At 41.7% G+C, this 24,768-nt stretch overlaps 2 protein-coding genes across 2 annotated transcripts in view; one reads left to right on the top strand and one right to left on the bottom strand.

Moving 5' to 3' along the window:
* The window catches only part of LOC149286884 (peroxisomal membrane protein PEX14-like), a 41,146-nt gene extending 22,315 nt beyond the window's left edge, over positions 1 to 18,831 (bottom strand). The window contains exons 1-2 of the mRNA XM_089493687.1: positions 18,796 to 18,831; positions 16,977 to 17,024 (exon numbers count right to left, since the gene is read on the bottom strand). Coding sequence (XP_089349813.1) covers positions 16,977 to 17,024; positions 18,796 to 18,831 — 84 coding nt within the window. The remainder of the gene's footprint in view (positions 1 to 16,976; positions 17,025 to 18,795) is intronic.
* Positions 18,832 to 19,494: 663 nt separating this feature from the next.
* Positions 19,495 to 22,999, top strand: LOC149286883 (DNA fragmentation factor subunit alpha-like). The gene is made up of 6 exons (XM_089493686.1): positions 19,495 to 19,591; positions 20,142 to 20,303; positions 20,549 to 20,697; positions 21,194 to 21,383; positions 21,620 to 21,759; positions 22,829 to 22,999. The coding sequence occupies exons 1-6, from the start codon at positions 19,495 to 19,497 to the stop codon at positions 22,997 to 22,999; spliced, it is 909 nt and encodes a 302-aa protein (XP_089349812.1).
* Positions 23,000 to 24,768: the final 1,769 nt, after the last annotated feature.

The following is a 24,768-nucleotide window of genomic DNA, read 5'->3' as shown; positions in this document are numbered from 1 at the left end:
TTGATTCAGGAAACAATTAGCTCAACAAGACGGTCTGCAAAGTTCCAACAGGAGCTCTCCATAAAGGGTGGCGTGTATATATTATTTATATATATATATATGTTATAGGTACTAAGATGGAAGACAGGTACGAAGGTATCGAGCAGTTATTAACGTACACGAAGCAGGAGATGAGACAGTCGGTGGCCCACCGCCAAAGCTAGTGAAGGGAGAGGAGCGTTTTATTCATTAATACTTGTTAGCGATGCAGCCCCCGCCGTCGGAGCGATGCGGGAACATTAAAAGGAGAAGCCGGCGGCAGCAATGTAAAGTTTTAGCAAGAAATCAGGTCTGTGTCAAAACTGAAGTGACAAATTTGGTCATCTGTGGCACAAGGAAATGGTTGCAGAGCGGCTGTTAATCAGACGCAGCCATCACACACTGCTGATGCCAGCACTCGCAGAAGAGATGCACGAGGCTAATTACGAGGCTGTATATCTCGCTAAAGACGCTCGAGCTGGGCCCGATCATGCCAGCTTCTGCATTCAGCTTTAAGGGGTCCACGCAGGGCAGGAACGAGGGGGTAACGTGCTAATAAGCAGAGGCTCCGGGATATTGCCGGGACCAGCACTAGCCAAGCGGGGAAGTCACATTGAACTCACTTCCTTATCCCAGACTGTCTTCGAAGCGAACCCGACCATAAATTTGCAATCAGAAGAAACGTACGAATCAAGAAAAGGGGGATAAAAAGAGTTTTCAATTTGTTGGATCGGCCCCTTTTTGACATTACCCCACCGCCCCATTGGAAACCGAATGCAACACTGATCAATAGCAGTTAATCTGCATATGGAGGAAATACTGCGCAGCATCAATTAATTTGCATATAAGGACACACGGCATGGTCAGCGATGAATACATTTACTTGATCCTTAAAGTGTCAATTAAACAGCACAGTGTATAGATCGTTTCTCTTTTTACATTCACGCAGTTAAGTACCGTAATTAAAGTGTCTTTAAAGCCCTTTATCTCATAGTTCCCCACATGCAACAATTTTAGACTGTAAGCTCTGCGACGTGTGAATTCACGCCAGTGGATATGTTCTGAGAATGTGTTAAACATATTAGCTTAATAGCAGAATAAACTACAATTATATAACTAGAGAAGAGTAGTAAGAATAAAATGATAAAATAATTAAAGGACACACATCGAAAGGCACGTCGCTAAGGGCAGCCATCGCCTGGACGCCACGGACAAAATGTCTTGACTCGAATGTTTGCTTTTTCAAAATCTCATTCATTTCTTTGCCGGGCGACGCGTTTCACACCCCTCTAAAACGTATTAACAGAACCCTACAGCTGCGGATAACGTCCGGACGTTCAAACATCTAGTAGAGACGTTTAGGGGACTTTTACACAGGTGGCAAGTTGTGCGAACTCACATCATTTTTGGGGTGATATCTTGGAATTAACATTGTTTCTCCAGCCCCCAAAAGGGAATCTTTCTAAGTTTTCTATATGTAACAAACAATAGACTTCTCACACAAACTTAAATTAGTACGCTACCGGCAAGAAGGACCTTCTGTATGAATCTGTAGGTCTCAAAAAAATGTGCTATAAACCCAATAAGGAGAAAAAATAAACAGAGTCAAAACAGAGTCTAGTTTCCGCTCCAAACTGGTCTCTCGCAGAAGTTTTGGGGGTTTTTTTTTAGCCATTGAAGACAGTTTTTATGAGTGTCAAAGCTTATGGCAATGTATTAAAAAAAATATATACCAGTTAACAATTCGTATCTTCCACGCTGTCTTCTAGGACTGAAAATTAGACAGTAGAACCAGCTGAGCCAAAGACCCCTCCGTGCAATAAGTACGTTCTGAGACAGGGCATGTTAAGGATGACAACGCTTGAAAAGGGTGCTGATAAAAAATAAGCTTTTGCCCTGCAATAAACTTCATAAAAATGCATTTATATACCGTATATTTTCTTTATGTTTTACTTTAAAAAAAAATAATGCCACCCTTTAAATAGCAAATATTGAGAGATATTCATCTTAGAGGGTAAAGTTAAGGGAGAAATAGTAACAGAAGGAAGCAGCGTGGCTTTATGGCTCCCCCTAGCTGTGATCGGAGACATTACAATGGATCCAATAACGCTTCCTGAGGAACGGTCAGGGCTATTAAGTTGAGGGGCGAGGTTTTTTTTTTTCTTTGTTTTTTTATGCAAAAAAAAATGTGTGTGTGTGGGGGGGGGTTATAAATGCTCTCTTCAGAAATTCTCTTAAATTCGCTTAAAATTCCTGCAACGGCAAGGAAGTTTTTGCCCCAATTGCTTGATATGGTTTCCATGGGTTTATCCCTTCCAAGCTTCTAAAAAGAAAAATTAAGAAAATTTACGATTATATTATTAAATATTATATTATTTTGCTCAGCCAGGCTTTCTAGCCAGCAGTGTTCTCTCCTTGTGTCACGTGACCGTGGGCTAGAATTAATCCTGCCCGACAAATATCAGAATTTCTGAACAGAGCTGCAAAAAGTAATGAATTGGTGTCTTTGGCTCATCGCATTTAGTACAGTTAGCCATGTCCTCTGGGCGATATTAGGGGAATGTTCTCGGATAGTTCAGGCACCTGTCCAACATCTTCACCTGTAACTTCAAACCCCCCAGCAATGTCTGCCGCTTCCACGGCTTTGAAATCCGAGCCTTCCAGGAAGTTAATTGATGTGAGTTTACGTAGGAACCGCAGGCAGCTCAGACAGCGGGTGGGGGGTATAGAGAAAAGGCCGTCTCTTATCCGGGTCCAGAAAATACTAAAAGGTCAAACAATGCCATCATCTATGATCGAGAAGACACGTTGGGCATGTGACAACGATAGATAGATAGATAGATAGGTAGATAGGTAGGTAGGTAGGTAGGTAGGTAGGTAGATAGGTAGATAGAGAGGTAGGTAGATAGATAGATAGAGAGGTAGATAGATAGGTAGGTAGATAGAGAGGTAGGTAGATAGATAGATAGATAGATAGATAGATAGATAGATAGATAGATAGATAGATAGATAGATAGATAAATAGATAGGTAGATAGATAGATAGGTAGGTAGGTAGATAGAGAGGTAGGTAGATAGAGAGGTAGGTAGGTAGATAGATAGATAGATAGATAGATAGATAGATAGATAGATAGATAGATAGATAGGTAGGTAGGTAGATACTCATATATATTTGTTTTACCAGTTAATCTGCCAGAAAAACAAAACAAATGTATTCATATTAATACAGAGCGTTAATTCCAGCGCCGACGGACGTTGCCACAAACCAAGAAAACGAAGCAGGTCCGACCAACATATTTCCGCGAGTATTTCACACGTTTGCGCTACATTATTATTATTTTATTTCAATATTTTTATATCAATATGTTTATATGTTTCGTATCGTATGTATACAAAGTAACTCCCGTACAAAGTGCTACATCTGGAACCATTGGCAATTCCATTGTTGCCATTTTTTTGCCCAACTAACCGCACTTTGTAACAATCGCTTAAAAGTCTTCCATTCAAACATCTAGGAAGGATTTTACTTTGTGCCGAGGTGCCCCCTCCCTCGCCGTCCAGCGGCATTAGCGCTCTCGGTATTGACTTCATTCCGTTTATTCCGGAGGAACCCAGGTGTGGGAGATCAGTAAGAGGCTTCCCATTTCCTTAAATATAATGGATTACAACAAGCTTCCGCCTGTCCGTGATGGAAACCTCTGCACCCCCTCCTAGGATCAATCATAACCCAATTGTCATCTGTTTATTGGTTAGAAATAAGGTTTAATCCTAATAACTGGGGCCTTACTCTGCCAGAAGCTCCGGTAAACCCTCAGCCGAAGAACAATCGGGGGATTATACACTAAAGCTGCAGGAGGTTCTGGGGTTTCAACTCCCTGACTTCACTCGGCATCATTCAGCGCCAACACCAACGATCTTACCCTTCAAGGCAGGCAGAGCCGACCCTGTACACTGAATACAAGAAATCTCCCTGGGGCAAAACACAGGGCCAGCTATTCTTGCAGGGGTGTCTGCCCTTTAAACCTAAATTACCCCGCAAGCACCTACATTAGTGAATAACAACCCCCCATACTTTAAAGAACCTGTATCTTTTCGGCTGACTTCTGATCAAGGATGATGGGATTTGTAGTCTGACAACAGATGGATACCTAGAGCTGTCCATTCTGCTGCTACATCAAAGGCAACTATGTCTATCTTGGGATACAAGAAGGGCCGGTGGCTGCCTGAGGATGATGAGATTTGTAGCCTGCGATCAGCCCCATCCTGCACTACAAGCTCTGGTCAGCCTGAAAAATGAAGTAATAGGAGATCAACTGTCCACTCGATCTTTGAAAACGAGATTAGGGGATCCGAGACCTTAATGCTCTGTGAAGTGCTTCGAATTAAATAAAAAAGGATGCAAAAACATTAAGAACATGGTTTATATTTAGCATTTCCCAGTTATCACAGCGCCGCAAAGAATACTTTAACTCTTCGTGAACTAAAAAAGAAGAAATGTTTCTCTGGCACTCAAAAGCCAACTCTGTATAATACAAGATACACTACGCTATAAACATATAAACATATTGATATAAAAATATTGAAATCAAATAATAATAATGTAGCGCAAACGTGTGAAATACTCGCGGAAATATGTTGGTCGGAGCAACGCAGCTCACTCAGGCCACAGACAAACCTACTGTGAGTGAGGCCATGGAGAAGCAAGCGAAGAAAGAAGACAGAAGGAGAAGCAAGAGAAGAAGCGGAGCTGGGGGAAAGGAGACAGGGACACGGAAGTGGTCGGTAAGGAAGGTAGGGAGACATTGAGAGATAACATGTGAGAGGTCGTGAGTAAGAGCGAAAGTGTGAGAATGTAAGAGAGTATGTAAGAATGAGAGTGAGAGCGTGTTCATATGAATGAATATTACGTACATGTATTTCTTTATATATATATATATATATATATATAAACAAAATGTGCATGTCAAACATCTTGTATATCTTGTACTATTGTATGTGGCTATTGCGTTAAGCAAGCTTGACCACCACTGTGTTAGAGCAGAGCTGTGTTAACAGAGCATCATGGGAGTTGTAGTTGCTGCAGGAAAGCCAAAGGTCGCCTTCCAACTAGGGTTGCCATTTCTTTCTTTGGGGTCTATTCATTAAACGCAGAGTTTGAAGGAAAGTTGAAGTTTCAAGTCTCTCGCTTCACTATTTATAACAAAGGGCCAACATTGGCAGGTTCCTCAAGCTAGAAGGGCTGAGCTGGCCCTGTATGATGTATAATTAAATGCAAAAGGAAACTTTGTAGACATCTCACTGATTTAACTATACATTATACAGGGACAGCCAAGCTCTTCGTGCAGCAGAAGCTTACTGGGTATGGACCTTCATAATGTATAGGGAAGTCAAGGAGCTGAAAACGCAACTCTCCTGTAAACTCTCTTTAGTGAATAGACCCCCCTGTGAGGGTGCCAGGACCCCAGTCTCCTACCAGTAACCTCACTGGCATAACTGGTAAGAAAAGAAAAAACCTTATCTTTCACAATCCGATGGTCAATCCTTTAGATCCATTTGTAATGTTTTCTTAAACTCTATGGCAGAATGATGTTGAAGTATCGGAGACTGGGGGATATTAATAAATGACACGCAAACAATCTGGAGGAATAAAAAAAAAGAAATAAAATAATAGGAACCAGAGGAAGAAAATCAGACGGGAGGATTGCAGGTGGAGCAGGGCAAGTGGTTTCAAAGCTTTCAAGGATATCAGGAAGAAGAAATCATTAGGAGGTCTACAGTGGCAATCAATTCTATCCCAGCTACCCCATGCATTTACAGAAATGCACCTCTGATATAATAAAAACCCATAAACACACAGAAATTGGGTTAGAAAATGTTTCCAACTCCTGCCAAACAACGGCTTGGAGAAATGAAGCTCTGTTTTAATTAACAAGGTTTGCAAACGGCTTTGTAACAGTAGCTTCTGCCTGGAAGAGCTGCATTCTCTCACACGCCAACACGCTTACCCTTAAGAACACAGGTTTAACAAACGTCCGATAAGGAAACTGCGCCTTACGCCCTACGAGACCAACGACTGATTAAGGTTTGAGTCTTTACAGCAGGAGACACGGGCGGACTAGACGAGGGCCGACGGGGGCCGATCTGCCAGCAGGGATTTGGTGCCACTCAACATTCAGAAATGGTCCTTGATTTACTCAACAGTTCAAAGAGCAGAAACCTCAATAAAGTATCAAAAAAATCCAAGAAGCCATGACTACCAGATTATGACATCTGGCTCCTAAATTCTTGCGCTATTCTAAATTTCGCATCCCTTCTTACAGCTCTTTGCACTTTCCGGCTCCTAAACCTTGGATTTTGAATCCTTCTTCCACAAATTTAGTTTCGGAAAAGCATTACAAGTTTCGCCCCAAACACAGAGTTCCGAAACAAAATACATTCCCCCAAAAAACCCCAAAACAAGACAAAGTGGTTTGCCCAAAACAGTTTTGGTCCCCCTGCTCATGTCTAATATGCACAGATGTCAAATATTTTATTGTACTGTCGTCTGGAACAAAGCTTTTTTTCATTAGCATTTTGACCGGAATCTGGTCCTGTTAAAATGTGTTCGGAAGCCGGGCTGCGCCCTGTCCTGGTTTCATTTGGGTCGTCATAGGGTGTAACCCGAAAAAAAAAAATGTCTTTAATTTCCTGATTTAAAAAAAAAAAAGAAAAGAAATTCTTAAAAAGGAATTCAGCCAATGTTTCAATTAATAGAATCTGGTTCTCCCGCATTCTTTGCCCGCCGTCGGCACCATTCCATGCCACCTATCATTTTATAGCCGCCGTCGTCCTGTTAAACGTGGGGTTTTAGCACCTATAATTACCGAGCTCCTTGTGCCAGACTAATTTAATTAACAAGTCCAGCCTCTCTCCCTTTGGAAGGATTTCATCAGAGGTGCCTTTGGGTGATACGAGAGAGAACGGAGAGCCCAAAAAATAACTTAACTCTTTGTCTGTTTTTAAACAGCGAGGACCGTGGGGAGATCCTCAGTAGGGTGGGAGCTAAAATCACTCAGATTCCACTTACAAATTATATATCCGAACCAGCCATAAATATATCTGTATTTACCTCGCGTGGGCATGTGTTGATTCAGCGGTCTATTCACAAACCGCAGAGCTTGTATTTTTTTTTTTTTTTACACGATTTCGGTTATTCCCTGTCCGGTTTCGGGGTTTTATTGAATAACGATCGTGGAATTTAAGTAAGGCTTAGAGACTCATCAATGGTAGGAACACCACCACCTCTCGACCCTCTTCCATAACCATGAGGTCCATTCGCAACATTCCCATCCAGCACCACCCATGCCCTCATTACAAGTGACAAATCATCTATATTTCTTAAACTAACAGAAAGTATCTATATCGATACATAGTACCCAAAATCTTTCCAAGACTTTCCGGTGAAACTGCGCGTCAAACCCACCACCTGTTTTTAACCCTACGTAATATTTGGGATCCGGGTCCCTGTTTTTATTCCCCTAACAGAGGAGAAATCGGGTAAAATCAGGCAGATACTAGAACGCGAGGGACACCGTCGTTTCCAGAGTCGTGTGGGTTTGACTGGCGGCTCTGACAAACCTGCTCGTGCCACGAGTTCCAGGCTGCATCTTAATGTATAAATTATTAAATGGGTTAATGTATTTACATTATTCAAGGCTTATGTGCATTTTTCTCTGATAATTTATGTCTCAGAGTTTGGATGTCCGCGGCTGTTAATGTCTGCAACTCTTCCTGTTCATTATTGATTCTGGAACAAAAAAAAAAAAAGCTGGAGTTTTAATGCCTTATTTTTAATGTATTAGAGTCTGAATAAGTGCATTCTCTCTCTTTTTTTTTTTCTTTTGTAATTTCATAATTTAAGTAGTGCATTTATTAAACTGACACAGAATGAATTGTGGTGAAACCTGGCTTCGATCCAGATTACCCAACGAGCTGGCCAGAAAAAAAAAAAAAAAGCAGACAGACTACTGAATGAAACTGCGGAACGCGCCGGAGTTCCGATTGGAATCTGCCCCATATTTACAATGCAGAGCAAAAACAAGCGCCACGGACCGTTCTGCCCCCAGGGCCATGCCCGCCAAGCACTAGAATCCTCACGGCAGACTCAAGTGATTTTTGGGGCAAAAGTTTCAAGAATTCTTAATTCCGAACTACTATTTTTTTTTATTTATTTTTTTTAGCAGCCCTCAGGATTCGGGACTATTTCCCAGCGGTTTCAAATGATTAAATTGTAGCCCCAGGATCTTGGGCCAAAGCGACGAGGAGGGAAGGTTAAGGAATTCTCGGATTCTGGAAAGCCTGACTCGGCCGTTTTTGAGGTTAATCTTCAGCTTTTTCGATTCTCATTAATGTACCTTAATGGCCCCCCATTCATACGAGCCCGTAACGTTAAATAATTAGCCGGCGCGAGTAGCTCTGTGCCGAGAATATAACAACGCAGTGGGATTCTCCCAATTTAAACAAATAACGCGCACGGCAGGGGTCCCCGGCAATGAATTAGTATTAATATCCAGCCGGGGAGATCCTATTGCCGTTAATGCTGAGATACACAACCCACTTCCCGGGGTTATTTACTTCAAGCAGTCCGGCCCTTAAGTCCCCGGGAAGGGGGAACTAATGAGGCCCGTTCCTCAAATTATTCAAACGGGGATAAATATGGTTTTTCTCCTGCCGTGGAAAGGGTTTTTACGTTTTAGGGGTCTGTTTGGTCACAGATAGTAAAACATAATTGCTCCAAACCCATAATCAGCAACACAAAGTCGGCGTCTAAGAATAACTTTAATCGTCTTTATTAAAACTGGACTAATCCCAGGAACCCCTAATGTCCGATATACTTAATTATGCGCAGATACGCAAAAACCTTATATATGAGAATTTTAGTACTAATTTACGCATACGTAAAAATGATAGATAATCGGAAGGGTCTGTATTTACATGTCAGGGTTCCAAATACAGATATGCGGGGCGATTTAAATCATCGACACCGTTTATTAATGGTCTGCCATGTGCACACTTGGATGTAATGTAAGAAAGTATTATTCAGAAAGCGGTAGATAAACGGCACAGCCTCCCAGCAGAAGTGGTAGAGGGTAATACAGCGAGGGGATTTAAACATGCATGGAATAGACATACGGCGCCTGAATCTAAGACGAGACCAACGACTGATTAAGGTTTGAGTCTTTACAGCAGGAGAAACGGGCGACTAGACGGGGGCCGGATGGGGCCTATCTGCTAGCAAAAACACAGCTCGCATATTCCCCAAAACCCACTTTTTTCAAGGTCTCACATGATAAATAAATGTGATAATTCTATTTTTCTATTCCAAACTCACATGTGCTCTTAGGAACTCAATAACCTTCCCTTGAACAGAGGTCGTAACGCTCCACCATTGACAGTATATTTATAGTTTATAGCCTTTTACACTCTACGCCAGCGGTATTGGTCATGTAAGGATCATGGGAATTATAGTTCAGCAGCAGCTGGACAGCTATAGCTTACCAACAGTTAAAAACCTGGAGAATGTATAAAGTTTTAGCTATGGGTTATTCATGATGACAGCCCCTTAAATAAAACCCTCTTTATTTTGTGTGCAGCCTAATTACGATGGTTTTCAGCCATCTTTTCCTAATTTTCTTAATTTACACAATATTTGCTCGCGCCTCCAGAGGGGGAATAGAATCGTCTCTTATTAATTATCCCAACAGAAGGTGGAAACTCAGAGCTCAGCTGTCTGTGGCTTTTACCAAATTTTTTGTGAATGAGAAAATAGTCATCTGCTTCCCAGGCATTCAAGTTGAATTAGGAGCTGGCACCGAATGGGTTCTGCCTCGCTTACCGGCCACTATGAGCCCCCAAAAAACAAAGTGCCTGACCGGCCCTTTAGACACCAAGAGGATGCGCAACCTTTTGCCCCTGTTGCTATATTTAAAGGGACAGTTTCATGTTCCTGACAGCCCTGGTAAAGAAGAATGCATATTACTTTGTGCACTTTAGTTCACATTGTTCAATAATATAAAAAAGCCCTTTTCTGAGGTAGAAGCTGCAGCTGCCCTCCTCTTGAGTAGTGTGATAAATCTTGGCAGGAAAATACTCTGACTGTACTCAATGGGAGCACTTTCCACAGATGCCCGTGGTGGTCCGAGCAGACCACCGCCCGCAGCATTCGTTGAGCTAGAAGCAGAGCTGTCTGGCAATAAATATATCATATGCATGGAATATAGCTAGGGGGGTGGGTGACGGGGGCTAATGCATGTATATTTAAGATCCTGGTACTGACATATAAGGCCATCCATAATACTGCTCCTCCGTACATTTCTGACCTCATTAGCAAATACTCTCCTACTCGATCCCTACGTTCCTCCCATGGGCTAAGGCTCTCCTCCTCACTCATCACCTCTTCCTTTTCCCGTCTACAAGATTTCACTCGGGCTGCCCCATATCTCTGGAATCTTCTCCCAAGGAACCTTCAGCATTCTCCCTCCCTCCCAACATTCAAGAAACATCTAAAAACCCACTTCTTCAGAGAAGCCACAACCATCTTAGCTGCTAGAACTTCCTTGTCATCGATACAACCCCCACACTACCTCTCACCCTTTCTCTATGCCTTATGTTTGTCACCCCATTTCCCTCTAGATTGTAAGCTTGCGAGCAGGGCTCTCTCCACCAAATGTATCGGTTTGTCTTAGTCTGTCAATTCTTGTCTTGTCATATCCCTTGAATTTATGTATTGTATTAAGCGCTGCGTAAACTGTTGGCGCTATATAAATAAAGGATAATAATAATAATAATAATGTATAGGAATTCTGCAGAATGCCTCCACGCATTTGCAAGGGGAGAAACCACAAAAACGTGAACAGAGCAATCATATGCATGGAAGTGGCGGCTGGAGTGTCCCTTTAAATACTTTTTTTTTTTTAAACACATATAGGAAGGAATTACGATTTTACTGATCAGTCCTTAACTTTAAGTAACGCACTTGGAACCATAACGTCCCCCATGCCTTTGCACCTAGGATACGATTCATCAGTAAATCCGTCACTGGGGGCATCCATTGGGCTACCTTATTTCCTCTGCTAAGAATCCGTTAGACAGCAGAGTGTCTCGGCCACGCGGAACACGGTGTTCTGACAGGACAGAGGTAAATTCGGAGTCCACGTCCAAGTCCTTCAGGATTAAGCTATAGCCGAAAACCGTGCTGTAGGTGGGAGTTTACTACCAGATATATCATTAGTGTCAGGTTCTGTGTTTGCGCACAATTTATTGACAAGACCTTCCTGGCTCTTTAAACATTTCTAGGCTCCAACGTTAAGAACCTCATCCAAAGCTTGTTTAAAACAAGAGGCCCAACTGCTACAAATCAACTTACAAAACAGGGCTCTCCATCCTGTAAACACCTCTCAATTCTCTCCAGCCCTCCTCCATAAATAGGAGCAAAGTGAAAACAGCTCCACAGTCACTTCAACCCATGAAATATGGCTCCATTAAAGCCCTGTCATTTTCCCCTGGCAGTTTTCCCAGTTTAACCAATTCGTCGACACCACGGAGGAACTTTTCGAGAGACGAGTTCATTTTCAGTCCAGTAACATATGTCGGACAGCGAGAAGCTCGTAGGTGGAAGAATGTGGCCGATTTCTGAAGAAAACTTGATTAATTACTCTACATGATACTTTATGTCAATCTTAGTGATCATCTGCTGCCCTCTAGTGTTCAAAATAAAAAGGCACTTATTGCCTTTAAAGCCCAGAGACATGTGCAGGGGGGATTTCAGTACTGCTAACACTTTTAGAATATTTTTGTATGAGTTCTCGATCTGTTATCTGAGCCCAATCTACTAGCCGAACACCCTGACTCATTATTGCGCTGCCAACGGTAATCAACAGAATGGGTCAGGCTTAACCACCCAGTTCGACACTCTGACTGATGAAAGTCTATGGAGGAAGGGACTTCATTAGTATTGCCATAAAGCATCAGCTCAGTGTGGTGCTTGAGCCGGGAAAGTTACCCAAAAATATCACATGACTGACAAAAATGGCACCTCCAGGTCTGCAGATAAAGGGAGTTTATTTGAACAAAACAAGGTAAAAACAAGGTATTCTTTAATGGTTAGGCTCTATACATGACTATTTATTGCCCAATGAAAATCATTTGTTTTTCCATGGGACTTCCCTTTTAAAAAAGTCATAAGCAACCCAATATATAAAAACACTGGTGGTGAAATTCACTCCCCCCCCCCATCTGTTAGGCTACAAATCCGTATGACATTCAGAAAGCTCGTCCTGAGTGTGATACAGAACTATAGGCTGACCATATGATGGACAAAGTGATTGTTACAGAAATTCGTCACTTTCATAAATCCTGCATTATAAAGTCTATAATGGTCCGTCTTAACATCCTGTCCCTGCATGGTTATTCGCACCTATTAGGTTACTACTCCCCTTTCAAGTAACCTTCGTAAGGTGAGGAAAAGCGAAGGGACTGAAAGATGCTAGTTTTCCCCAATATTTAAAAACTTCCCACAAGTAAGTAGTCCGTTACTTTAAATGACCCCAGAACAATTACACTGATTGTAAAAAATCTGTAAGTGGGTTTAGTAAATGAACAGAGTGATGGGAAAGCGTGAAGTTCCTCTTCCGGCAGAAGAGTACTAATTAGAAACTTATACTGATACTGGTTTAACCTGGAGTCTCTGGGTGAAGAGTTAATTCCTCGGGACTATCTTTAATATCGGTGTAGTGGAGTGGTGCTTGGCCACACCCACTCTCCACTCAGGTCTCGCCCACTCCTGCCTATCCTTTGTCCCTTTAAAGACTAAATAGGACTGGTCCCACCCACGCATGTGGCTAGCACCACCCTCTTAGTACAACCACACCCCCAGGAGTAGAGGCGCTCCGACCTGATGACAGTAGAGCGGTGTGATAGCATTAAAGGGAAACACTGGATATCCCCCCGCAATCTGGATATCGTGGCAAGGGTTCATTACGTACAAATACCAAAGATAGACTTTTTGGGGGGAGGAAAAAGTGTTAACGCATTTGTAATCTCTCACCACTAAAAAGCCTTATCCCCGGAGGCACCTCAACAGAGTCCACTTTCTGGACATTTCATATAGCGAGTCCCAATGTGATTGATGGAAGGTAAACATCTGCCATCCTCCTCACTTAGCTCACTGCATTAGGAGAGTCTGATGACAAGAAAACCTTCCCTCTAAAAGCATTTTAAACATAATTCCATTTTTCCCCTCTTTTTATCTCACCCAAAGTGTATCTAATAGTTCCTAAGCTAAAAGCCTCACTGATTAAGCTAGTATATTGCCATGGGTCTGTTTATCTCTGGGGCGAGATAAGATTATGTTATCCACTGAAGAAACAATTATTGTATCATTGTTGGTGAGTTAATTAAAATGTATTCTCTTTACATTACAGGCATGTGCTATACACAGAGCTGTCCCTGCAACTAAAGAAGACCATGTCCATGCACGTCCAAACAGCACGCTAAGGGTTGCGTGTAAAGGTAAAAACTCCTGGGTGGAAATATAGATGAATAATTAACAGGGGAGGGAAAAAAAGTAAATTTAAAGAGATTATGTCAACAAAATGTTCCGGTTTATTATTTTTTTTAGCCTTAAAGGGAGGATACACCAGCGTGCAGCCAAGTCGTTACGCAAATGACAAGGAGCAGCGGATATTCTTTGGATCACCTGCCCTCATTTATAATGACATCCCCTAGGGTGGAATGGAATCTTTTACCTAGTTACCTAGTTTTATCTTAGTTGCCAATCAGGCCTCAAATAGAAACATGGAACCTGCCGGCAGATCGGCCCCCGTCTAGTCGCCAGGTTTTTCCCCGCTGTAAAGACTCAAACCTTAATCAATCAGCCGTTGGTCTCGTCTTAGATTCAGGAGCCGTATGTCTATCCCATGTATGTTTAAATCCCCTCGCTGTATTACCCTCTACCACTTATCTAGGTTTTTACTAAGTGCCAAAGCAATATGAACCCAGATGGTGTTGCTCAAAGATTTTAAGCCCCGGTTGGGCTGCACATGAAGGACAGCGGGGGGGGTCCCCCTCTTCACCCTCCTGCTACCGGCAAGTATTTGGGGCAATCAAGTGTAGGAAATGTTCCTAATGTCTCCAAGACCCCCTCCCTGGACACACTGTATATTCTATGCCTGTTTGCTCAGGTGGAAGGCTCTGCCAGCACATTACCGGGGTGCCGGCTCCCTCCCTGCCCGCTGTATTTAGAACAGGGAGGGGTGAGAGATCTCCTAAGGTAATGTAAACAGTGACTGCTGCTGGCATAGATTTAAAAGAGAGAGATATATATATGGAGGGTGCGGAAACGCCTTGCCCAAATACAAGTGACTTGGGTGTATCCAGAGTCAAATGGGCATTAACCCTTAAACTGCAGCCTCACTAACAAATGGCCCGAGTGCATTGGCAGCTACGATTACTGGGGGCAGATTGCATGATGGGAAGCACTTTAATTTACTGTAAGAATACTTTTTATAGTTTTCAGGGTATTAAAGGAGAAGTTGAATTAAGTTGTGTGTCCATTGGCTGTTTATAACATTCATAATGGCTTTTACAGTGTTCTATCTACAAACATCAATGGGGGCTATCCAAAAGTCTAGCTACCCTTATATATCAACTATACAAGCATTCAAATTTACTATTAAAATTTTATTGATTTATATGGGGCCATCATATTACACAGTGCTTTAAAAAAACATGTCTACTACATTTTAAGGATATATTACGCCTGTGTGTGCCAGGCCTGGCACTTTGGAACCCAAATGGTTAAATTAACAAACAAGGCTTTGAAATGGATCAATAAGAGATTCCATGTAAAGCAAATTTCTAACACACCTGCATTCTAAAAAGAGTTTGGCCGTTTGTTAACCTCTGCAGTGCCAGATGGGTGTGGAAGCCAATGCAATGTGTTTGTTACACACCCGGGTACAGAAAGGGGCTGTGAGGTCGTCATATAAGAGCATCTACTAATAGTGTTGCTATTTTACTTTATTAGAATGGAATACAGGAATGGAGCTTCCAAAACAGGGTTATCCTTCATTAGCTATTAGAACTCCATTAAAGTCCAGGTCTAAAGGAAAGGGTGCAGGTCTAATACCGTAGTACCTTGTCGGTGCCCCCTAGTGGCAGCTTTCTGCGTCTTGAGAAGGATTGTACCCCAAATAGGAGCACTTTTCACCCCGAATGTCTTTAGCAATTTCAAGCTGCCTTAATAGAAGGTAATAAGTTTGCTTTACAAAGCAGCTTTACAGTTCCTTTAAGAAGTTAACAAGAAAATGCTGTATTTTTTTCAATTCACCTTTCAATTCACCTTTTTTCAGGTGAATTCACCTGAACATCAAAATTACCGGGGCCCCCTAGTGGCAGCTTTCTGCATTGTACCCCGAACTGGAGCTACTTCCTTCCGCTATTTTCAACTATTAGGTTTTTCCCCTTTGAATAATATTCTACCTGAAAGCAGGTTTTTTAACACAACCAGCCATCTTTATAGCTTGTTTACTTACATTTTTCTTTCCATTTCATTGATTTGGTATCCTATTGCTGCTGACATTTAGAAATATTTCCAGAGACCCCTTACAGTGCAGCGTCGAGATGCTGCTGTGCATTTCTGGGTCTATGACGAATCTTCCAGGACTTATTAGGTTAGAAGAAAACGGAGCAAACAAGTATGATAAACACGTGTTGTATAGACTTGACAGATCAAATCGGGTCGCAGACGAGGAAATCATGGGATGCAGCTGATAAACTTAACAGAAGGTTAAACTTTAAGGCTGTATGGGAAAATAGCTACTAAATACATTATAATTAATTAAGCACCAACATTTAAAATATAAATGCAAACTGTGTTCAAAAAGCATTAAATAACGCAATTTCTCACTTTGGAAAATGGAAAGTTGTCTAAATGCTGGTGCTTCAGGAGTCTCTTATTTCCTTTTATATATACGTCCTATTCCTAAAGAATATGTAATAATTTGTCCCAAAAATTCTCATAAATAACAGCTTTATAAATTATGTTTCTGCTTATCCTCTGCTATTTAATAGGTTTTAATAGGTTAGTTCCCGCGACCTCGAAGCCTCTTGGAGATCGGAACGCAGCACTAACTGTGCCGCACATGATGCAGGGTGCAACACAAATGTATACATTTTTATGCCAAATATTGTTACAGAAGTAGCAAAATGCATCTTTATTTGCAACAACATTCTGGCTACATGTATGATGCGTTTGCTGTCAACTCAGGCAGGTACGCTACTTAGTGTCCAAAGCCTGGTTAGGAAATACGACACACGCAGAACTGCTCTTCCCTTTCCAACATACTTAAAGCTACTTAACGCACTTTGCTACACACCCCACTGATAATCAAAATATGCCTTATACAAAACCCCAAAAATAAATAGTTCCCCCAACAGTAATGACTTACGATGGGATTATTTCTAGTAGAAATTCACAACCCTCTACTTGAGGGTTTTTTTAATTCCAGAAAGAAAGGAATTCCCTAAAATCTGCATCTCCAAAAAACATTTTTTTTTAGCTGTCAGATGACTGTACAATAGGATATTTTATATATATATATATATATATATATATATATATATATATATATATATATATATATATATATACACACACACACTATATAGCACCATCATATTCTGTAGCGCTGTACAATGGGATATTATATTATATATATATACATTCACTATATAGCACCATCATATTCTGTAGCACTGTATAATATATATATACATACATACAAACCAAACAAAAACAGATGTTTCTCTCGTCAGTGAACAGACTCGTTCAGATATTTTGATTATACCTCGTCTTTCTAACAGAAATGTCAAATGGGGCACCATCGCTTCTACTAGGGGCTGATCTTCTCTTAAACTTACCAGCTGCTCTCTTGGGACACCCTTCTCATTGACCACGGGGGAAACACTCTAAAAATGAAGAAAGAGAAGATATTAAGTGCTCAGTGGTCCCCACTGAGATCACGAGCATTATTACAGCTTCATAAGCGAACACAGTGCAGAGTCACTGCTCTGGGAAGTATTGGGGCATTCAGACACAACATGCTTAGATAATCGGCCATTTCCTAAAAGCAAAGTAGACGCTTTTACTCCATTTACCCCTTTAGATAAATATAAATCAGTGCTAAGCATTCAGTGACAGCAGTTAATCATTGGGAGCCATAGCTATCTGGGTCCTGAGATCTACACGGTACCATCAGCTGACGTGAGAGTTTATTCACTAAAGTGTATGTTGTTAAGTAACTTCGTAGGAGACGTGTCACATGTCACCATACATTATGAAGGGACAAATATGAAATTTTTGTCATAGAAAAAGGCTGAGCTGGTCCTATATATCTCAATGAATGATTTATACATCATTCAGGACTAGGCAAGCTTTTCTTGCTGTGTTCCAGGTGTCCTGAAATCTCCCACTTTAGGGGTTTCCATTAGCCCTGAAATCTGGCATTTTAGCAGCCTCTGAAAGCCATCAACTGCAATAAGAGATGACTGACATCACACGTAGTCTGCCGCACACAGAAAATAATTAAAAAGGTCATATGGCTATCAGAATGTTGCCGGTAACAGCTTGATCTACACAACCGTCCAAGTCATTTATGGGATTTTATTTATGATTAAAAGTACATTTATGGAAACGTACAGACACGCTGCGGGTTAAGATATTCTTTCATAAAGCTTGAGAAGTTGTATTGTCAGCAACCAATAAATGATCCAATCTCCAGGAACCTTTCACAAGTTGCCATGGTGACAGGATCACCTTTAACCGGTTACTTTTCATAGATAGCCCCCGCTAGTGGTTTTCTAAAAAAAATCATGCAAAGTTTGAAAAGTGGTCTGATCGCCATAGCGACCAATTAAGCCAGAACATTCCACAAGTTATTAATGTGATAAGACCACTTATAAGACTCTGTACCAGAATCTCATTTAATACAGTCATTGTTGCGGACCCTGACTGACAAGACTTTTGGGTTTGTTTAGTGTGTTTTATCACCATGTGGGTGTTCGGTTAGATCTGACAGTTGAACATTTATCCAGAGAATGACGGCGAACTCACGTGCATTAAAATAGTTTATTAATAAACAGTATGGTGCGGATATTCCTACGGTGCTGTTTTTAAATTATGGATAAGTTATGGTGATGAAGCATGAGGTGATAAAACCAGTACCTCAGAGGAACACGGGTCCCAAAACGTTGGCATTTGGCTTTCCTGACAGATAATGGCAGCCTTGACTGGTATTTCGCTTTATGGGCTCATAAAGAAACCCCCTTTTTCTATAGTTTATTAACAAAAATGATACAAATCAGCCAACATCAGAAAAGAAATTGCAACGCATTAAAAAGGAGGGTAGAGGCAACATGGCAGGAAGTGAGGGAGCAAAGGTCAGGGGTAAAAGAGCAAGATGGCTGCAGGCCAAGGGTCAGGATGGACTATGTGAGGTAAAGTGACCAGGCCAGAGCACGCGAGAACCCAGAGCTACAGTAAGGGGTCAAAGGTGAGGCAGGCAGTGTATGGGGTGAAGCGCCTCCACTGAGGGATAACAGGTGCATGGAGCCCGCCATACGTGCCGAGCCTTCCGTGAGAGCTTCTGCCAGCTAACCCGGCCGCCAAGTAACTCGGCTACCAATGCCAAACCCACGACGGGTCACCCTTCCCGCCCTGGCACCGAGACCCGCGCCTTACCTGAGCAGGAGGCTCAACCTGATCCGAGGAGGCCATCTTCTCAGACCTCACTAGTCAAACTTCGAGAGCACTGCCTCTGCACGCCAAAGTGCAGCCAGACCAGACCAGAGCAGCGGAGTGCAGAGTGTTACTTGACTGGGATGAATGTACTTTACATTTACCGGAGGTTTTTGTCCAGGCACTCATGGTGTGTAATACCTGCCCTGAAAACACCTTTTCCAGACTGTTTAAGACTCATTCATCTGCTGCAGAACCTCTTAGTATCCACACTTGTCCCTCCATCCCTATAATAAACAGTGTTATCATTCAAAATCCCATAAAAAATAACTTTTTGGTGCTTCAGTTTATTTATCCTAAAATACCGGTATTTGTGAGGGCGAACGCCAAAGCGAAATGGTATCACTTCGCAAATCTGAAATTGTATCTAAATATTTCAAAGAGTCTGTTTAAAATTATGGCAATAATACATTATTGCAGCTTTTGCATTTTAGTTTCGAGGTATAAATGCGCAGGATCGTTAACCAGTTTTCTGCTGCCAAAGCACCGCAACTAAAAACATCAGCAACGGAGGAGTTAAGTGCAGCGAGGACTACATGTCCCAGCATGCAGTGCGGCTCAGGATTGCGGAAGTGAGTGGATGGGAGCGTCAAGCACGTGATCACATCTTTGGCTGCTGTCAGGGCTTAGTGTTCCAGGATCATGGCAACTTATACCAAGGCGTGTGTGGTCGGTGTGAAGGGGAGCAAGGAGAGGCATGGGGTGGCAGCTGCATCTCTACAGGAGCTCCTGGAGAAAGGTGAGTGTAGGGAGTGATGGGAGTAGCAGAGAGGGGCAGTATGTGTACCAAGGAGAAAAGTTGGATTGTGTTACCTGATGACATGTAGCTGACGTCATGCACCACTGGGCATTTTATTATGTTATGTTCATTTTGATATGACATTGTCATTTTTTTAGTAAATAAGAGACTTAGCTGTAATGTAAGGATGTTCTACAGTACTGAGGGGGTGGTTGATAATTGAAACGGTCTCCCAGCAGAAGTGGTAGAGGGTAATACAGTGAGGGTATTAAACATGCATAGGATAGACATATAATTGGTTGAGTCTTTACAGCAGATTCTGTTAATAAATACTCATCTAACCTTTCCAGAAACCAAATCTTTCTCGCCAGTTTCCTCATACCGGGTAATGCGGTGCTGTACCCAATTTCCTTTCTATCAAACTATTTTTGGTGATGTCTGTAGGGTTCATGGTCAACGTGTGTTTGTTCGTGACATGGGACACCCTAAACTTATCCGTCACTGACCAAAATATTTATTTGTGCAACTTCGTGTTCTTGCCTTTCTTTAGCTTGTAAGATTCTTGGCTTGGATTCCACAAAGACACCCATCACCCTTGTCCTGGAGGAAGATGGCACCATTGTTGAGGATGAGGATTACTTTCTCTGTTTACCCCCCAACACTAAGTTTGTCCTCTTGACAGATAACAAAAAGTGGGCATCGACTGTAGTAGGTATGTGATCGTCAGTGCTTCTAGCGCCAAATGTCAGGGACATTAAATTGTCCCTTTAAGAATGTTTGAACCCTCTAATCAGTAGCTCAGCAGCGTCGGCTTTAATTTCAGGACATCTTATATTTTCTTCGTGGCTGATCCTTTAAGATACTTTAGTTTTATGCCACCGGTCCCAAAGGTTGTACCTTTTACAAACATTTTGATAAATCTTGCCCTGTTTTTGTTTGTATCCCTTTTCTCTTTAGATGGGGGCACTGCCTGGTTGGCGCGGGAGTCAATTGACGAAGACGTCACGGACCTGCATGCTTCAGACGTTCCCAAATGGAAAATGCTGTCTTTTCAGTTAAAAGAAAACTTGTCCAACATCATTCTGATGTCAGAGTCCGACCTTCAGGTAATTTTTTTATGAGGGAGTGATTGCAAAACATTTGATACTTGAGCGGCTTCTCCTTCTGTTGTTCTAAACATCCAACCAAAAAAATACTTTTCATTCTTTTAGCAAAGCAATTGTTACATATAACAAAAATGATTATTCAGCAATTGACATTTTTTTTTTTTTTTATTTATTATAATTATTATTTTATTTATTTCTTTTTATACCTTTTAGCACAAAACAAAGTGTAAAATCACATGCTTTCAACGGACCCTCCTTCCCATTGTATTCTCTTATTAAACTTTACTCAGACTTCTAACTCTCCAGATACTGAATGTCTTTATAAGCAGACAGGGCTGAAGTTCTAAATGATAATGTCTTAAGATCGCTTCTAGAATGTTTAGGTATTTTTAGGTATTCTGTTTTGCACAAATCCCTAACTCATCCTCTGAGAAAATAAACAGGATGGAAAATCATAAACTAAAGAAAAGCGCCGTTCCGCCTGCCTCTCTTACAGACGCTGATCGAAGTTCCTGTCGAGGAGCTCGCCGGGGAGGTGGCGGTCACTTTGGAGAAGGTTCAAGCTCTCCAGGAGACCCTACAGAGCGTGTTGGACCGAAGAGAGGAGGAACGTCAGTCTGCGCAACTTCTAAAGCTGTTTCTGGAGGCCACGAAGAAAGAAGAAATTCAAGGCATTAATTCAACAGGTAAGTAAGAGAAATAAACAGTGAAGGGGAAGAATGTGTATCCTGGGCTTACTGTTTTAACCCCTTAATACAGAAATTATCAATAAACTCCAACTCCAACCATTTGCCAACCTTAGGAGTTAATGAGAAGGGGCAGTACCCTGCTGCATGTATACCTTAAGCCTGACTCGCTGTTCTCCCTGGAACATCCTAATTTCTTATACATAATGTTTCTGTGTTATTATAATTTTTTAAAGATCCTCCGAACCTTGACCAAGTAGACTCCGGAAATACTCAAGAAGTCTTCAGCTGTAATTCTCTGCTCTCCGGCCGGATAATAAGGACGTTAAAGGAAAAGCAGATGCCGCAACTTAGTTTATCAAACAGTGAGCTAGAGGTGGGTGTGATGTGCTTTTTAATAATCGCAGTTAGGCTAGGTTTCCACTTGTTTTTTTTTAGCTAAAAACGCCCATAAAAATGCCAATAGCGCCACCTGGCGTTTTTTTAGTGAAAAAACGCTGCAGCCAGATGTTAGCTGTTCTTCAATAGGAAATCGCAGAATGCCAGATCCACTTGGCGTTTTTTTGTTTGGGGTTTTTTCAGTCCTCTTTGGCGTTTTTCTGCTTTTTTGGGCTCTGTGGCAGTTTTTCAGAATCGCAGCATGCTGACGCTCTGGCGTTTTTTGCAAGGAAATCTTGGCGTTTTTCTCCAATAGAAGTCTATGGGAGAGAAAAAACGCCATGAAAAAGCCATGTGGGTTTATTGCCTTGGCGTTTTTTATGGCGTTTTTTCCACAGTTACAATGCAGAGGATGGACCCAGTATCTGTGTGTCCTACGAGAAATAGGCTGGAAACAAACAGTTTCACACAAAACAAAGTTCATATTGAATTCTACACCATTTGGAACAAACATCCAATACAAACAAACATACGCGACGCATCAACTGGATCCTGCGCGCCAAAAGCAACAGCAAACAATTTGCACCATCATTTGGGGCCAATCTTCCTAGAGGAGCAGACATTCGGAATAAAGCAGGCCTTACAAACCACAGAAAAGAGACAAAAGGGTCCGCCGGGGCGTTTAAGTAGAACTCTACCAAGGAAATGACATCAGGGGGCAGATACTTGCCATTTATCCTAATCCCTTTTAGGTGGGTGAAACTTCTAACTTGTAAAGGCTGGAAAAACTGCCTAAGGTCAAAAAAAGCAATTTCCACAGAAAGGCTAAAACGCCAGAAAAAACTCCAGAAAAAAACGCCAAAACGCAGAAAAATGCAGTGGCAGTTTTCTTGGCGTTTTTCATCAAGAAAAAAAACGCAGGACAAAAACCCAAGTGGAAACCTAGCCTTACAGGAACAAGAAAAAAAAAATACAATGTATTAAGGAAACCGGGCAGCCAGGGGTTAACAGATAAGGAAATAAATACATGGTTAATTCAGGAGGTGATTTTTTTTTTAATCCTGCAGGCTGTTATGAGCGAGGATGCGAGCGCCTTGTCCGTGACATTAAACTGGAACGCGCAGAAGGCTGCAGAGCTGCAGAATGACTGCCTGCTGGAACTGCAGCGACGCAGCAAACAAGTGCAGTGTCTGAACGCGCTAACAAGTGTGTCGCAGAAAAAGAAAAACCTGTCCTAAAGGCTTCGGGGAAAAAGAGATTGTCAAAGGAGTGTCAGTGTATTCAGATACTGAGCTCTACGCACACAGGTGCAGCCCGGAGCGGCCCCGCACACGCGTGACGCATGTGAGACTTTACTGGTTAAACCGCATGTCTGAGCCAGAAGCAGGCAGTGATCCAGACAAAGGCTTTTTACTGTCTGCGACAACATTCAGGGCCGGTGGGTGCGATTCTCAGGGTCTTCTGTGCTGTTTCATTTTCCTGTCTGTGTTGTAAGTGTTAGGGTTGTTGCTTTTATATATATATATATTTTATTTTTTTGTAAGGAGTACTTTAAAGCGCAGGTAACCCGCAAACTCTTAATGTTAAGTAATTCCTGCTATATATATGTGTGTCATATATATATATATATATATATATATATATATATATATATATATATATATATATATATATATATATAACAGCAACCTGAACTCTCCAGCCCCTCACAGGCATGCGGAATACACAGCCCTGATTTCTTTTCTGTACATTACAGGTTACGGTATCAGCGCTTAGTAAGGGGGTGGGGAGCCTTTAACCTAAAAAATGTGACAAGGATTTGCTGCCTCTTTAATTTTTTTTGTTTTGATTTTACCAGTTTTACAGAAATTATAAAAACGTACATTTTTGTAGCATTTTTTCTTTTTTGTCTAAAGCCTCTGACATTTCACCTTTTCTTGCCATGCTTGGTTTTCCTCCTCATGGTGCTGGAAACAATATTTCCTCAGATTTTTCTTAAAGACTGTGTTTCTGCGAAGATCGTATAAGTTGTTTTCGGGTTCGGAAGGCTTGTTTTTATTACAGTATCAGCTCAGTTATAAAATTTTATCCGCAGAACTCTGACCTTCAAACCAGATATTTTACAAACTTGGCTCTTCGACAGTAGAGCTCAGCAGGAAGCCGTCTGACGTGGAATAAAATGCGTCGGGCAAAATAATTATACATCCCAGATCAGCCTTCCTGATTCATCTGTGAAATTAAAGCACTTTAAAAACTTTGTTTTTTGCCAAATTGGACGTTTAAGAAACTTTAACATTTGTTTTGATAGACAGTTCAAGGTCTTTCTTTTGAATTCCTTCTCATAGTTGTTTCCGGTTCTGGAGCGCATTTTACTTTTGGTGATTATAGGCTGTATGGCCTGTGAATGTTTCTTTGTAATAAATAGATACGTTTCTAAACAGAAGCATTGAATGTATGGAGTCGGCACTCACTCTGCGAATAAAACAGCCTCCACTCTTCGCTATTCTATTCTGGCGATCCAGAGCCCAGCGGCGTTGGCTTTACTGCACTCCAGCCGAAGCTTGGCATTGTGCACAGTGATCTCCAGCTGCCCACCCATTTCACGAAGATCCTGACACATATTAAGTACGTGGCAGCGACTGTTCATTAGCTGCTGTACATTTAGGATAGCTCTATGTTAAAATTCCCGCGCTAATGTAGATGCTTCAGCTTCCTGGAGCTCAGAGGTCTCTTCTTCAATAATGGAAAGGGGCAAAATTTACCAATGATTATCCGTACGGAAGGTCTGGGTTTTAACAAGTTAAGGAGTTTTATGTTTAGTAGAACTGATGGTTCTAAACCGGCTGTAATAATCTAGAACAGGGCTTTTAACCCCGCAAGCTCAGGTGATAACGCGCTGGCCCCCGCTGTGGTTTTCACAGGCTGTAGCGGGGTATTTGTAAAACAGCTCGGATGACGGTGCCAGCATTGACCGAGAGACTTGCATTCATCAATCATAAAACTGATT

Source organism: Sceloporus occidentalis, unplaced genomic scaffold (genome assembly GCF_023333645.1).
Source record: "Sceloporus occidentalis isolate IW3139 unplaced genomic scaffold, rSceOcc1.0.p SCAF_66, whole genome shotgun sequence".
NCBI lineage: Eukaryota > Metazoa > Chordata > Lepidosauria > Squamata > Phrynosomatidae > Sceloporus > Sceloporus occidentalis.
Note: the sequence above shows the minus strand (reverse complement) of the source record. Positions and strands in the feature narration are given on the sequence as shown.

Excerpts from the sequence above, each read along its gene's own strand:
- LOC149286883 (XM_089493686.1), top strand. The coding sequence starts at position 19,495 with ATGGCAACTTATACCAAGGCGTGTGTGGTCGGTGTGAAGGGGAGCAAG. Across the intron at positions 20,698-21,193 it reads TGTCAGAGTCCGACCTTCAG|ACGCTGATCGAAGTTCCTGT; the intron begins GTAATTTTTTTA and ends CCTCTCTTACAG. Across the intron at positions 21,384-21,619 it reads TCAAGGCATTAATTCAACAG|ATCCTCCGAACCTTGACCAA; the intron begins GTAAGTAAGAGA and ends AATTTTTTAAAG.